At 39.6% G+C, this 15,139-nt stretch overlaps 1 protein-coding gene across 1 annotated transcript in view; it reads right to left on the minus strand.

Moving 5' to 3' along the window:
* The window catches only part of LRP6 (LDL receptor related protein 6), a 111,282-nt gene that overhangs the window by 58,222 nt on the left and 37,921 nt on the right, over positions 1-15,139 (minus strand). Inside the window, exon 4 of the mRNA XM_040966960.1 lies at positions 5,187-5,384. Coding sequence (XP_040822894.1) covers positions 5,187-5,384 — 198 coding nt within the window. The remainder of the gene's footprint in view (positions 1-5,186; positions 5,385-15,139) is intronic.

Below are 15,139 nucleotides of genomic sequence, written 5' to 3' on the forward strand. Positions count from 1 at the left end.
ATGTAAGGGAGAGGGGAATTGGTTAAGACCAAAAACGGATACTTTGAAAAGATTTTTTAACTTGCCCTAAAGAAGATAGAGTTAAAAAGAAAAACTAGGAAAAGCATAAACTACGAAAACATGAGTGAAATTATGAGGAAAAGAGACAGTACCATCAACTTTACAGAAACTTCAAAGAATTACAATAAATATAACAAAAACCCTTATGTCAGCAAATCAAGTAACAGATCAGAAACGGAAATATTACAAGAAAATAATATCCAACACTGGCTCAAAAGGAAATAAAAACCTGGACAGGCCCCAAAACAAAGAAATTAAATTTGCAATTAAAAATCTCCCAAATCAGACATCTCCACCTCCAAATGGCTTTGTGGTGCATCCTGCCAAATATTTCCATGAGAAGTAGTATCTGTCACATACTTTTCCAGAAAATAGAAAAGCAAGCACTTCACAGCAAAACCTATGAGGCTATCACACTAATACCACAGCCAAACAAAGATGTTATAAATACATCAATCTCTCTTATGAACAGGTGTAAAAACTCCACCAGTGTTAGCAAAGAGAATCTCACAACATTTAAAAAGAACTATTAACAAAAATGAAGTAGAATTTATCTCCTAAATGTAAGACTGAAGTGCATAAGTAAACACCAATTAATGGAAGTAACTGCATCCATAAAAGAAAATCACATGATCATTCGCAAATATTAAGAAAAAGCACTCAGCAGAATCCAATAATCATTCATGGTTACAAGCTCCATTATTCTTACGTGAGGAAATAATTTCCACTTGTGGCACTGAATAGAAGAAGAAACTAAAACTAATTCATTATTAAATGTTAACTGTATTTCTTCAATTATCTATTCTTTTATGAAAGACTTGAATTTCTGCCACTATTTCTTACACTTGAACCATGACAAGGTTGATTGAACAGGCTAAAGGGGTAACAACAGGCACATTAGCAGGGAGATGGATGGAAAGTCAAGCAGTCAGGACACGAACATCACCCACACTGAATGCTGGTATTACAGGCAAGAGCTTAACAAGCTATGTCATTATACCAGGCCCTCTTCCCAGGTCTTTAGTGATGGAAGAATAGGACAGTAACTTCCAGAAGCTACTGCAACTGTGATGCTAGTCTTCAAAATTTTCAGACCTGAAGACATCATGCCACACATTAATCAGAAAGAAAAAAAAAAACTGGTAAAGGCTGGACACAAAAATTAAAAGCTTAATAAAAAGGTATCCCTTAAGGGAACACGTGAGGACGGGATAACAGCCTCTCTTTGGAGTGTTGCTAGAATACACTGACCCAACCCTCCCACCTTATCCACCATCCCTCCATCTTCCCTCACCAAATCATACAATGCTCCTGGTTTGCCTGTTAAAAATAAAAGCCTTGGGACTAGTGTTGCAGAGCAGCCGATTAAGCCACCACTGCAATGCCAGCATCCCATATGAGTACCAGTTCAAGTCTCAGCTGCTCTACTCCTGATCTAGTTCCTTCAATGCTCCTGGGAAGGGGGTGCACAATGGCCCAGGTGCTTGGGCCCACACCCAGATGCAGTTCAAGCCACTGCGGAAGTTAACCAGTAGACGGAGATCCCCTCTCCTGATTCCTTCCATGTCTTTAAAAAAATATAAAAATCTTGAACACAATGACTTGGAACAACAACTAAAACTCCACTTGGGACATTCACCTCCCTTACCCAAATGACTCGCTTCAGCTCCAGTGCAACTCCAAGTTCCTGTTCACACAGAATATGAGAAGCAGCGGTGATGGTTTAAGTAACTGACTCCAGCGACCACATGGGAGAATCAGACTAAGCTCCTGGCTCCCTGCTTTGGCCTGATCCAGTCGCAGAGACTGGATGATCTCTGACTGACTGACCCTGTTTTTGTGTGTCTCTCTGTAGTTTATAAAAACAAAAAGCTCTTGTGTTTTAAAAGACACTTTCCAGAAAATCAAAAAGCACAAGCACAGATCAAAATGGTATTCCCAAATCATACGTCCAGTGAAGAACTTCCATCTAGAAAACACTTTAAACTCTCAGAATTCACAAGACAAATCAACCAATTTTTAAATAGAAAAAAGTCTGAAAAGTGTCTTACATATCTGGTTGGTTGCCAGGTAAGAATGGCTGAGCTGCCCTTACTTAGGATCATTAGGGACAGGACAAACGCCAAGTAAACAAGTATTAACAGGGAAGTCTAAAGGCCTGTAAATCATTTCAGAAAAATTTATGGGCCCGGCGTGGTGGCCTAGCAGCTAAAATCCTTGCCTTGAATGCACCAGGGTCCCATATGGGCACCAGTTCTAATCCTGGCAGCTCCACTACCCATCCAGCTTGTGGCCTGGGAAAGCAGCGGAGGATGGCCCAAAGCCTTGGGATCCTGCACCCACGTGGGAGACCCAGAAGAGCTCCAGGCTCCTGTCTTTGGATAGGTACAGCACCAGCCATGGCGGTCACTTGGGGAGTGAATCATCAGATGGAAGATCTTCCTCTGTCTCTCCTCCTTTCTGGCTTTGCAATAAAAACAATAAATCTTTAAAAAATAATGATAAATGTATTACTTAGATTTTTTTCATAGGTACCTATGCGTACAGGAGCTCTTCAGAAAGTTAATGGAAAATAATGTAAAAGTTGTTTTCTTTGGCACAAAAAGTTTGCAACCTATGCACAGTTTCAATTTTCTGAAGACACCCCATGTGCTCTAATTTCAAATTTAATGCATCACGGGGCCAGTGTTGTCGTATAGCAGGTTTGGCTCACGTGGCATCCTAAGTGAGTACCACTTCAAGTCGCAGCTGGATCACCTTTTTTTTTTCTTTTTAAAGATTTATTTTCAGTGGAAAAAACAGAAAGATTTTCTGTCCGCTGGTTCACTCCCCAAGTAGCCAAGGGCTTCTTCTGGGTACCCCAGGCAGGTGTAGGACCCCAAGGCTTTAGGCTGTCCTCTTCTGCTTTCCCAGGCCACAAGCAGGGAACTGGGAGGAAGGTGGTGGAGCAGCTAGGTAATAAATTAGTGCCCAGATTCTGGCATATGCAAGGAAATGATTTAGCCACTGATCCAGACCTACTCCACCTTTTGACCCAGCTTCTTGTTAATGCATCTGGGAAAGCAGCAAAGGATGACCCAAGTGTTTGAACTCCATGTGGGAGGCCGGGAAAAATTCCTGGCTCTTGACTCAGCCTGATTTAGCCCTGGCCACTGTGAGAATGAATCAGCTGATAAGGAAGATCACTTTGTCTCTCTCAGTAATTCTGCCCTTTAAATAAACCTTATTTTTTAATAAGTAAATGTAACTTCTTATTCCATTTCCACACTTTTTAAAGCACCATCAAACTTTCACTTTTTCAGTTAAAACTAAAATTCTAAAAAGTGTGTGTTTCTAGTCTTTTATTAGATATTAATCTTGGTTGCATATATTTTTACATATAAATATATAGAAACACAGGAAAGTCTCAAATTATCAAGAAATGGAGAAACTGCTTTTTGCTTTTACAATGGTTACAGTTCAAAAGACAATCAATAGTATTCAGATTAATATTTAATAAAACTGATTGGCACTCAGTCATAGCCTTGAGGTCAGAAGGGATAACTGAGTCAGAATATGAAATGATGAAGAACTCTGCAATAAATACAAACAGCATTTATCAACCCAAGCCACTGAGCATCTTCAATAACACTCATAGCAGCTCCCCAAAGTCTTTGTGCACCTTAACAATGCTCCCTCTGGCCAAAGAAAAATGGGTACCAATTGTGAAAATTCCCGTCAGTTTTTTATCTGGGAATATTATTTAAGACTGGCTGGCTGCCTAGAAAGGTAGAATGAGAGACACAGAGAATTGCTCTTCCATCTATTGGTTCACTCCCCAAATGGCTGCACCAGCCAGGCCTGGCTGGGCCAGACCAAAGTCAGGACTGAGAACCATATCCTGAACTCCCACGTGACGGACAGGGACACAAGCACTTGGGCTTTTCTTCCACTGCCTTTCTCTGCATTAGCAGGGAGCTGATTTGAAGAGAAACAGTCAGGACTTGTGCCAGCGACTAGCAACTTAACCAAATATATCCAATACCAGCCCTTGCAGGAATATCCTAATTTTCCCCTCACTTTCAAAGGTTTCCTGTAGACAGAATTCTTGATACATACCTTCCCTCCTTCCTTCATTTATTTATTTATGCTGTTGTTATTGTTGTTATATTTTTATTTTTAATTTTATGGTACAATTTCATAGAGACTGGTATTCCACCCGCCTCTAAACATCACCCCCCAACTGATTCTCTCCATGTTGCTGTAATAACATAGTCCTTCATAAGAAGTTATGATTCCATCATTCTGTTATTTAGGTGTGCCCGATATTGCTGCTACAGACAACGTCAGACAGTTCAGCATCCCACTGTCTAGATATGACCAAGGATTTCATTGGGAGGCCATCTTTGATTTGGAAACATGGATGCATGTTGCATTGTATCCCCACATCTGGATATGGTAGTCTCTATTACTCCATCACTATACATTCCTTTAAATGAGAAGCCACGAAATAAAATCACCAGCCAGTATGAACTAGAACAACAACAACAAAATTACAGCACCATGGAATCAAAAAACACACCACTGAATAACCAATGCATGGATGACAAAAGGAAAACACAAAACTCTCCTGGGTAAAATGATGCCACCCTGTAATCCAATGTAATCCAATCCTGTAAGCCAATGATAAACTTGACAAGAGAAAAGAAGGTATTTGGAAGAAATGATTTAAAACATCTGTTCATTCACTTTTACTTACTTTATTTCCCCCCCGCCCCATTCTTTTCTTCTAACACTTTGCACGTTATCAGTCCACTACATTTACCCTCTATAGTTTGACAACAAATCTGTTCATAACCTAAATGATGCCTCAATTACATATGATGAATCATTTCTCTCTTACATTTTCTGACTAAATACCACCAAATAACTAAGTTAGTTCGAGAAAAGGAAGGAGCAAATACAGTCCATAAGTTCTCAATTATACATACATGGATGAGAGATTAATTTAAAAAAAAAAAAGTTAAGTCTCTTCATCCTCTTTGAAGACCAAAAATACACAAAGTTTTAAGAAAACTAACTTTGCTTAATGTAACAAGCCATCACAGTCTTCTTACAGTTAAGAAAGAGTTTTAAGGCATTCTTACCGATTTGTTCCATCCAGATTTGATTTGTGGATGAAATTAAGCTTTGCATCTGCCCAATAAAGTTTTCGTTCTTCATAATCCAAAGTCAATCCATTTGGCCAGTAAATTTCAGTGTTTACTATAACAAAGCGATTTGAACCATCCATTCCAGCACGTTCTATCTTTGGCACCTCTCCCCAGTCTGTCCAGTACATGAACCTAGAAATTATAAAAAGAAAGCCACAAAATAAGAACAAAATCAGAAATGTCACAATTATCACTATTAGTTTTTTAAAAAAACAAAACCCCCCTAAAAAATGTGAAGCTTTAAGGATATCAAAACCACAGGACCAAAGTGTGCTAGGAGGAAAATAAACTTAAGCATCTCATCATGTGTGCCTTTTCACATACTACTCATTAAGAACAAGCTAGAAAATGACTATCCTAGAAAAAATAAAGTTGGACAATCCTTAACCAAACCATCTAAGTTAGCCTTGCCAATAAAGGAATAAATTTGTCATTTTATACCTCAGTGTGATACGCTGAAAAGGATACACCATCTTTTACAGTTTTTCTTGTATAACATTTCTGCCAAAAACACAAGGGAAACAACCAAAGAAACTCAAATTGAGGGACATTTGCAAACAACTATCTTTGACAACAGCAATGTTGGTCCTTGACGTCAAAAGAAGGATGCAGAACCAATGTAAACTGGAGGAGAATAAAATGTAAAGTAACTACTTGATCATGAACTGACATGGCAGTGAAAACGATAAAGACAACGAGCAGGGACAAAATTCATGGAACACCAAATTACATAATAACACTATATTAATTATAAACATCTTAATTATGCCATGGCTAGACTACGAATGAATTTACTAAACTACACCTGCTTTTACCTGTAATTTGAGTTTTGAAATTTGTTTCACAATAGGATAGTGTCATTACAGAAGTAAAAAAGAAACTTTTTCCATGATACAATAAGTAAACTTTGAATGTGTTACATGCCATTAAAATTATATATTTTAAAAGTTAATGTTTCTATGAACAACATATGAGGTAGTCAATGTGTTGAAGCTCAGTTGCAATTCACAAATAACTTGAGTAATTGGTCTAATGGTGATACTGGAAGGATCTCATGTTCATATACTAATATTTCCACTGTTTCATATGAACTGCTTACTCAAAGAAGCAGTGGAAAACTATAAGGTGGAAAATAAAGGCCCAGCATGGAAGTCTTAATGGCTAAAGTCCTTACCTTGAACACGCTGGGATCCCATGTGGGCACTGGTTCTAATCCCAGCAGCCCCACTTCCCATTCAACTCCCTGCTTGCAGCCTGGGAAAGCAGTCAAGGATGGCCCAAAGCCTTGGGACCCTGCGCCCACGTGGGAGACCCGCAAAAAGCTCCTGGCTCCTGTCTTCGGACAGCACAGCTCCAGCTATTGCAGCCATTGGGGAGTGAATCACTGGATGGTAGATCTTCCTCTCTGACTCTCCCCCTTTCTGTATATCTGACTTTCCAATAAAAATAAATAAATAAATTTTTACAAAAAATCGTTCATTTTAAAAAGGGTAGAAAGTAAGTTTAAGTCTGCCTTCTGGATACAAAGTACTATTGTAATGGCCTTATACGGATCATTTCACTCGAGTCTTCTAGCAACCTTATGAAATGGCCATCCCATTTCAGATGATAAAATTCAGCCAAATAATCTCATTAAAAGTTACAAGCTTACATAATGCATACTTACATGAAGAACAGAAAATCAAACCTACATCTTTGTGATTCTAAAGTCTACTTCCAAGTCAGAGCTCCCAATGTGAGGATTATGATTAGATACGTCCAGAAGGAGAAGGGGATGATTAAAGTCATATAAAACTATAATACAGCAAGGGATGTTGAGCCCTGTGAGAATATTTGGTTTTTATTCTAGAACAACAAGAAGGCTCTTGAAGACTTTTTAAACTTTTAAAGTGACAGACTTGTATTCTGGAATAGCTAGAAAAATTAGCTACAGTGTATAGAAATGTGTGCCAAAGGCAAAAACAATTCGAAGACCATGGCTAGCAAACTGGCTCTTCGAAGTGCAGAATAATCTGCTTTCTAAATGTACTGATAAGCAGGGCAAAATCATTTTAAAAAAATAGTCTGAAAATTGATGAAAAGCATACAGCAAATGAGCATTTAGACATGAAAATTCTACAATCAAGTAAGAACTCCGGAATTTTACCTAGGTGTTACTTGCATCCATGCCCACATGCAGGATTTGTTCCACTCTGGGCAGATGAAGCAAACCCTAAGTACTGGCAGCCACCTTGTTCTGCAAGACAGGCTTCGAACAAGTCATGGAAAACTCTATGCCCAGCAAGCTATCAAAACCAAGGATAAATACAACCAGGATAACTATTAACCCAGGCAGTGATACTGACTAGGGGTACCCAACAAAATCAGATGAGCCAGAAACTCATCAGCAAGAACCTAGAAGGAAGACAGCCAAGGAGAACCAAAGAGGGCCTCCAGCCTTGGGGGTCAGGAAAGTTGTGTGCATACACAAGGCCGCTCCTTCTCAGGAGACATTGGGGAAACTTTCAAGCTCGCTCTGGCAGACCATGAAGTAAACATGAAACTGCCTAAAATTTCACACAATCCTCAAACTACAGATTCAAAGGAAGATGTTGGAACAGTTATACTGGCTTAGGATGGTCAGGAACAACTTCTACTCATTGACTGACTATTAAGATACAACGATGCACTGGTAGAAAGTCAGACATTCAAGCATTTGAAAAGAAGGTAAGGGGAGGGCAGGGTTGAGCAATGACATCACAGGCAACTCTAGAAGAAGAAATATATAGCAGAATCAGTCTAAGCAAGTCACTAAACAGATTAACAACAAAAGCGACAACAGCAAGGCTGGGGAGATGGGGAGAGGACAGAACCTATGACTGTATTACCTAACATGTCTAGATGTACTAAAATTTTATTAAGTACCTGAAAGAACAGTGAAGTGCAACCTGTATGTGAACTCAGTAAACAGAACTTTGAAATCCCTTTTAAAAATATATTCCAATGGGGGTCGGCGTTATGGTGTAATGAGTTACGCTGCCATCAGCAACACCAGCATCTCATATGGTTCCAGTCCGAGCCTCCTGTTACTGCATCGTGGAAAACAGCAGGAGGTGGCCCAAATCCTTGGACCCCTAGCACACAGGCAAAACCTGGATGAAGCTCCTGCCCTCAGCCTGTCCCAGCCACAGCCACAGTCACCCTCTGGAAAGTAAATCAGCTGATTTACTTTCAAAGATCTTTCTCTGTTTCTCTCTTCCTCTCTCTAGTAACTGCCTTGCAAATGAATAAATTTACATATGTAAAACCCAAGAACAAAGGAAGAAATCTTTAAGAATTAGAAAAAACTGTAGATGGTCTTTCAAAAATAAATTAGTCATTCTTGCTTGTGTAAAGCGGTTATCTTATTGTAGTTTAGAATTGTATTTGCCTAGCAGATGGTGAACATATTTCTGGGTGCTGATTGGCCATTTGTATAAATGGTGAAATGTCTATTCAGATCTTTTGCCCATTTTTTAAAGTTCTGTTAATCACCATCGTATTGGTTTGCAAGCATTTACTATGCATTCTAGACAAAATTCTTTATCATGCATGTAATCTCAAATACTTTTTTTAAACTTTCATTTATTTATGAAGGCAGAGAGAGACAAAAACAGATCTTTCCATGCAGTTGCTCACTCCCCAATAGTCTGCAAGAGTCAAGACTGTGGCTGTGCCCAACATCTACTTCAGGTCAAAAACTTAAGCCATCATATCATCACCTGCTGCCTCCTAGAATGCCCATTTCCCAAACTGGACTCAGAAGCAAGGCCAGGACTCAAACCTGGTACTCTCATCTCCAATGAGGTCAATGTAAGCAGCATCTTAACCATTTATAATCAGCTGAGTTTCTGCAGAAATAAATAGGAAAGATTTTTCTCTCAGTGAATAACCATACTGCTTCTGCCCCACCCTCCAAATTGCATCCAAGGGACAGGGTTTGGCACAGTGGATTAAAATGCCATTTGTCTCAATCAATACCATGTCAATTAATGCCATAAGGTTGTAAATGGTTGTTGATGTTATGTCCGGGCTTTTAATTGATTGGAATGATACTTTCTGGCTTTACCTTCAGACCAGAGATGGTCTCACCAAGAAATCGTTGAACCCACTAGGATAATAAGACGCTGGACTTTATGCTTGGTAAATATTTCCAATGAAAGAACCTCAACTGAATTTGAACTGTGGTAACGCAGCAAGGTGGAGAAATCCACCATGGGGAGAGGGTTCTGGGAGGGGTGGGGGAATCCCAGTGCCCATAACACTGTGTCACATAATGCAATGTAATTAATAATAAAAAAAAGTAAAAAAAAAAAAAATGCCACTTGTCATCTGGCATCTTTACCAGAGTGCTGGTTTGAGTCCCAGCTACTCTCCTGGGAAGACTGCAGCAGATGGCCCAAGTACTTGAGCTTCTGCCAAACATGTGGAAGACCAAGACAGAGTTTCTGACTTCTGGCTTCAGCTTGGTTCAGCACTGACTGTTGTGGACACTCGCAAAAATGAACCAATAAGAGAGTTCTCTTATTCCTGTGCTCCAACCACCCCCAACCCCTACACACACAACTCCTTCAAATCCATCAACAAACATTTTTTAAAACCTTTCCAACCATACCACTACAACAATCTATAATAAACAATTAACTCAAAATGAATTATATACATAAATTTAAACATCTAGAAGAAAATCGTTGTGACTCTTGGTTAAATAAAGACTCTTGAACAACAGTGACACACAGTGAGAAGGTGATCTTGCAGCCACTGGTTCAGTTCCCAAACAGCCACAACAATGGGTGCTGGGCCAGTGGAAGCCAAGAACCTGGATCTCCACCTGCTCCTCCCATGTAGGTGGCATGGACCAAGTTCACAGGACATCTTCCTTTGCTCTGCCAGGAGCATGGGCAGAGGGCTAGACTGGAAGCAGGGCAGCTGGATCTCGAACTGATATCAGCTATAGAATGGCAGCCTCAAAGGCAGCAACTTAATCTACCTGCCATAATATCTGCCCCCAAGTAAAGATTTCTTAGATATAACAATTAATATAGAAGGAAAAAAACTATATCAAAATTTAAAGTCCATTAAGAAAGTGAAATAACAAGCAATAAATGGGGTCAAAATCTTAGTAACTAGGTAAGTGCAAATCACAGAAAGTACCACTTAAATAGTAATAAGAACGACTTAATAATTTTTAAAAACATATTTATAGTATTGGTAAGGATGCAGAGAAGCAGGAATGAAAAATGGCACACTCTAAAAAAACTTACTCTTCCTAAAAATGTTATCTATAAATTTATTAGATAACCCATTAACTTTACCCTACTAAAGAGACATAAAATTTTATATTCATACAAAAACCTGACAATAAAAATGTATGAGAATTACTCATAATAGCCAAAAAGCAGGAAAAACCTAACTATTCATTAACTAATACACAAAACAAAACTTGGTATCTATATAACAGAACACAATTCAGCAATAAAAAAATGATTTACTGATACATGTAACAACACAGGATAACTCAAAAACACTGTGCTCAAGACAAAAAAAGCAAGAACCAATACTACATATTGTGATTCCATTTATGTGAACAATTCAGGAGAAGGCAAATATATAGACACATAAAATAAATTAGCGGCTGCATAGAGTAGGCCACAGGAATTTGCCTAAGTTTCTCTTTGGGATAATGGAAATGTTCTAAAATGGAACTGTGGTAACAACTGTACAACTCTGTAAATTTAAATCAGATTACTGAAAGATTAAAAAAAAGGTGGGGAGGTGAGAATTCCAACTTTTCTCTTGAAGAACAGACTGGACTGGGTCCCTGTGGGCACTGTAATCATCACGTACAAGAGTAACCACCCCATTCCAAAAGTCAGGGACACAGTGGGCTTTAGAGACTAAATTCCAACAACAAAGATCACTCAATAGTTGACATTATTTTGGAAAATCTTCAGAAAATAATAATATTCCTTCTATGTTATGAACACACACAGGTATCAAAACTATACTGTATGGACCCGGCACGGTAACCTAGTGACTAAAGTCCTCGCCTTGCAGGTGTTGGGATCACATGTGGATGCCGATTGTGTCCCAGCTGCTCTACTTCCCACCCAGCTCCTTGCTTGTGGCCTGGGAAAGCAGTCAACGATGGGCCTTGGGACCCTGCACCCGCATGGGGTACCCAGAAGTAGCTCCTGGCTTCAGACCAGCTCAGCTCTGACTGGCCACCTGTGGAGTGAACCAATGGATGAAAGATCTTTCTGTCTTTCTTGTTCTCTGTAAATCTGCCTTTCTAATAAAAATAAATAAATCCTTTAAAAAAAAAAAAAACTATATTGTAAATCTGGCAGGCCAGAGGAAAACAGTTACAATGCTACTTCAGTTAAGCCCTGAAGAAATTATGACATCACTGGTACGGTGACAGCATGCAGAAAATGATATATGTGGTCAACAGAGATGAAGGAAGAGCAGGCACTGAGAGTGACTTCAGCTCTCCAGACAGAAAACAGCGCCCTCAATGCAGGCAGATAACAATCCGTCAACCTAAACACACAGCAATTAAAATAAATGGTGTATATCCGTAGATCTCCTAGTGATACAATATATTTGGGGAAACACTGTGTTGGAGCAGTGTCGTTTTGTTATAAATGTACAACTGTCAGCTGCATGATGACAAGGACAAGTGTGGAAACTCACACTGTGAAAGAGAACAAGAGCAGAGTGACCCACAGTGCAGGCTCTGGAGCCGGGCTGCCCAGCTCTGTCCCTTCCCAGACAGGTGACTTTGGCAAAGTAATTAACTTTTCTGTCCCTCAAATTCTCCGCCTATAGCACAAGGATCAAAGATAAACTTACCTCCTACAGTTGCTGGGATTAAAGCAGTAAATGTATGCAAAGTACTTAGAAACCCTCCACAAGCTGTAACAATTATCGTTCGTGTAATAAATCCCTTGTCTAAGCATTCAGAGTTAGGGGCAAAATCACTGGCCTAACCCTTAATGTTTTACTCTCTGGCTTCTACCCATCTCTTGAGACTCCATTTACAGACTTCCACTTATTTACATGTGCTAGGTCCTCCCAGCTTGCACACTCCTCACTGCCACAAGGCATTCTCTCTACAAATAAACAACCTTCTTTCAAAATTCAGCTCCAACAGTAGTTCCACTAAGAAGCCTCTCTTTTAAATCCAAAACTAGATTGTATGCTGCATTTCTGAACACTTTACAGTTTCACTGAGCCTTACATGACTACAAATTGATCACTGAGTTCATAATTACTTCTTAACTTTGTGTTGTTTTTGTTTCATAATTTGTCTGTTTTCTCTATGTCTACAATGGGAAAAGCTTTTATTTAAAAAAGAAAAAAAGGGTAAATTGTGGCTGGCTTGGTGGTGCAGCACACTAAGCTTGCGTCTATGGCACCAGTAATGCATGCAGGCTCTGGTTCATGTAGCAGCTGCTCCACTTCCAATCCTGTAGTGAAGGATGGCTCGAGTCCTTGCGTCCCTCACCTACATGGGACTCAGCAAAAGCTGCTGGCTGACAGCTCTGGACTGGCCCAACTCTGACCACTGCAGCCATTTGGGGAGTGAACCAGCAGATGGAAGATCTGTCTCTCTGTCTATCTCTATAACTCTGCCTTTCCAATAAAAATAAATAAATCTTTTTTTTTAAGGCAAACAAAAGATATCTATTTTCTCATGTGAAAAATAATTCCTTGTGCCACAGCTAAGAAACTCCAAGGCATATGGTTCTTAATAATGTTAACGATTAAAAAAATAATAATAGGACCCGGCGTGGTGGCACAGAGGTTAAGGTCCTCGCCTTGAATGCCCGGGATCCCATATGGGCGCCGGTTCTAATCCCGGCAGCTCCGCTTCCCTTCCAGCTCCCTGCCTGTGGCCTGGGAAAGCAGTCGAGGACGGCCCAAAGCTTTGGGACCCTGCACTGGCATGAGAGACCCAGAAGAGGCTCCTGGCTTCGGATCGGCATAGCATCAGCCATTGCGCTCACTTAGGGAGTGAATCATCGGTCGGAAGATCTTCCTCTCTGTCTCTCCTCTCTGTATATCCGCCTTTCCAATAAAAATAAATCTTTAAAAAAAATAATAATAATAATAATAATAATATTAACGATTAGATGACAGATTTCTTGCCCAGAAGAGCTGGCAGAAGGCAAATACCACATCTGAAGAATAAGTTGGTAGAGAAAATGACTCCAGGGATTCCCAAAGAATTTGATGGTAGAATTTTATTACACAGAGGCCCAGCAGGCTAATCCTCTGCCTGAGACACTAGCATCCCACATGTGTGCCAGTTCTTCTCCTGGCTGCCACACTTCTGATCCAGCTCCCTGATAATGCATCTGCACCAATGTGGGACACCCAGAGAAAGCTCCCGGCTCCCAGCTTCAGACCAGCCAGCTCTGGCTGTTGCAGTCATTTGTGAAGTAAACCAGTGGATGAGAAATTCTCTCATATTCTCTCCCTCTCTTTCTCTAACTCTGAATTTCAAATAAAAACAAATCTTTTTTAAAAAAAATGTTCATTACAGATTTTGACACACTAATTTGGACAATCTGAGTGCCAAATGTTCAAAGGTCATGGCATGCACCCACATTTTAATAATGTTTCAGCTAATTATTACTCTGCTCACTGCTCTAGTTATTTAGGATATTTAAAAATAAAAGACTGGTTTTTAGAGAACTGTCAGTGATATAACATCGCAGCTCCCCAAAGTACAAATATTATTACTGGTTCAATCCACGGTTAGCATATTCCTACCTGGAAATTTTTTCATCTTTGTTTACAAATCCTTTTACTATCCTCCCACCCATACTCCACAATTCTGGATTTCTACACAGAGGAGGGAGGAGGGCAGCTATTATTCTCCTAAATTAATTGGTTCTTAACTAGAAGTTTCACGCACACCACCTAACAATGGCAAACACCTTAAGTTAAAAATCTAGATGCACACTTTCTCAATTTTTTTCATAACTCTTGAATTCACAGATTGGCTCTAATAATTCAGAAATAATTATTGTAAATAAGCTTTATCAGGTTTTTTAAGAGTTCCTAACTTCCTCTTCTTACTTTGTACTGATCATTGCTATTTTGCATAGTTCTAGTATGTGTGAATTTCAGTTACAGCAGTTTAGCTAAATAACACTAGTCCTAACAACATGGTTCAAATTTTTGTGACTGTGGAATAGGAAACATAAATTCACAGAAAGAATTTCATATGTGACAGATGTGCATCAAGACGGATGGTCAAATATGTCATTTCTTTCAAAGTCTGTCAGTAACTGGATGCTATCAATAAGTTAGACTGCATGCAGACAGCAGTGTGTGTGTGTGTGTGTGTGTGTGTGTGAACATTACCACCTCCTTGCTTCCCACAGACAGCAGTGTGTGGGGGTGGGGCTATATGACCATCTCCTTGTTTCCCACTCAGAATCAAAGCAGCATTTGAACAAACTAGACAATTAAAGGAGAGAAACTACACAAAATAAAGAAACATAAAAGTGAGGGAAGAAAAGGAGAGGTGATGTTGAAGGTAAAATATGAAAGGAACATAAATGCAATTACAGAAGAAATAGCCAATTCTAGGAATGCTGACATTGCTGGCCATTCGAGAGACCCAGACACACAGCCAGAGGACTCGGTGAAGGGAAGCATCCCAACCTCAGTGAGGAAAGCGGCTAAGGCAGAAGGAAAAGAAATGTTCCAGGGGAGGGGAAATCAGAAAAAAAATGAAAATACCAAAAATGAAACATTTTAGTAGTTGCTCCAAATATAAACAAGGAAGAGAGTTCACCAAGGTTTGTTTGCTGTATGTAAATTATACAGTAAGAGAAAGCATACGCTGTTCA

The sequence above is a fragment of the Ochotona curzoniae genome, unplaced genomic scaffold (assembly GCF_017591425.1).
Source record: "Ochotona curzoniae isolate NIBS_2020 unplaced genomic scaffold, NIBS_Ocur_1.0 contig_1482, whole genome shotgun sequence".
Lineage (NCBI taxonomy): Eukaryota > Metazoa > Chordata > Mammalia > Lagomorpha > Ochotonidae > Ochotona > Ochotona curzoniae.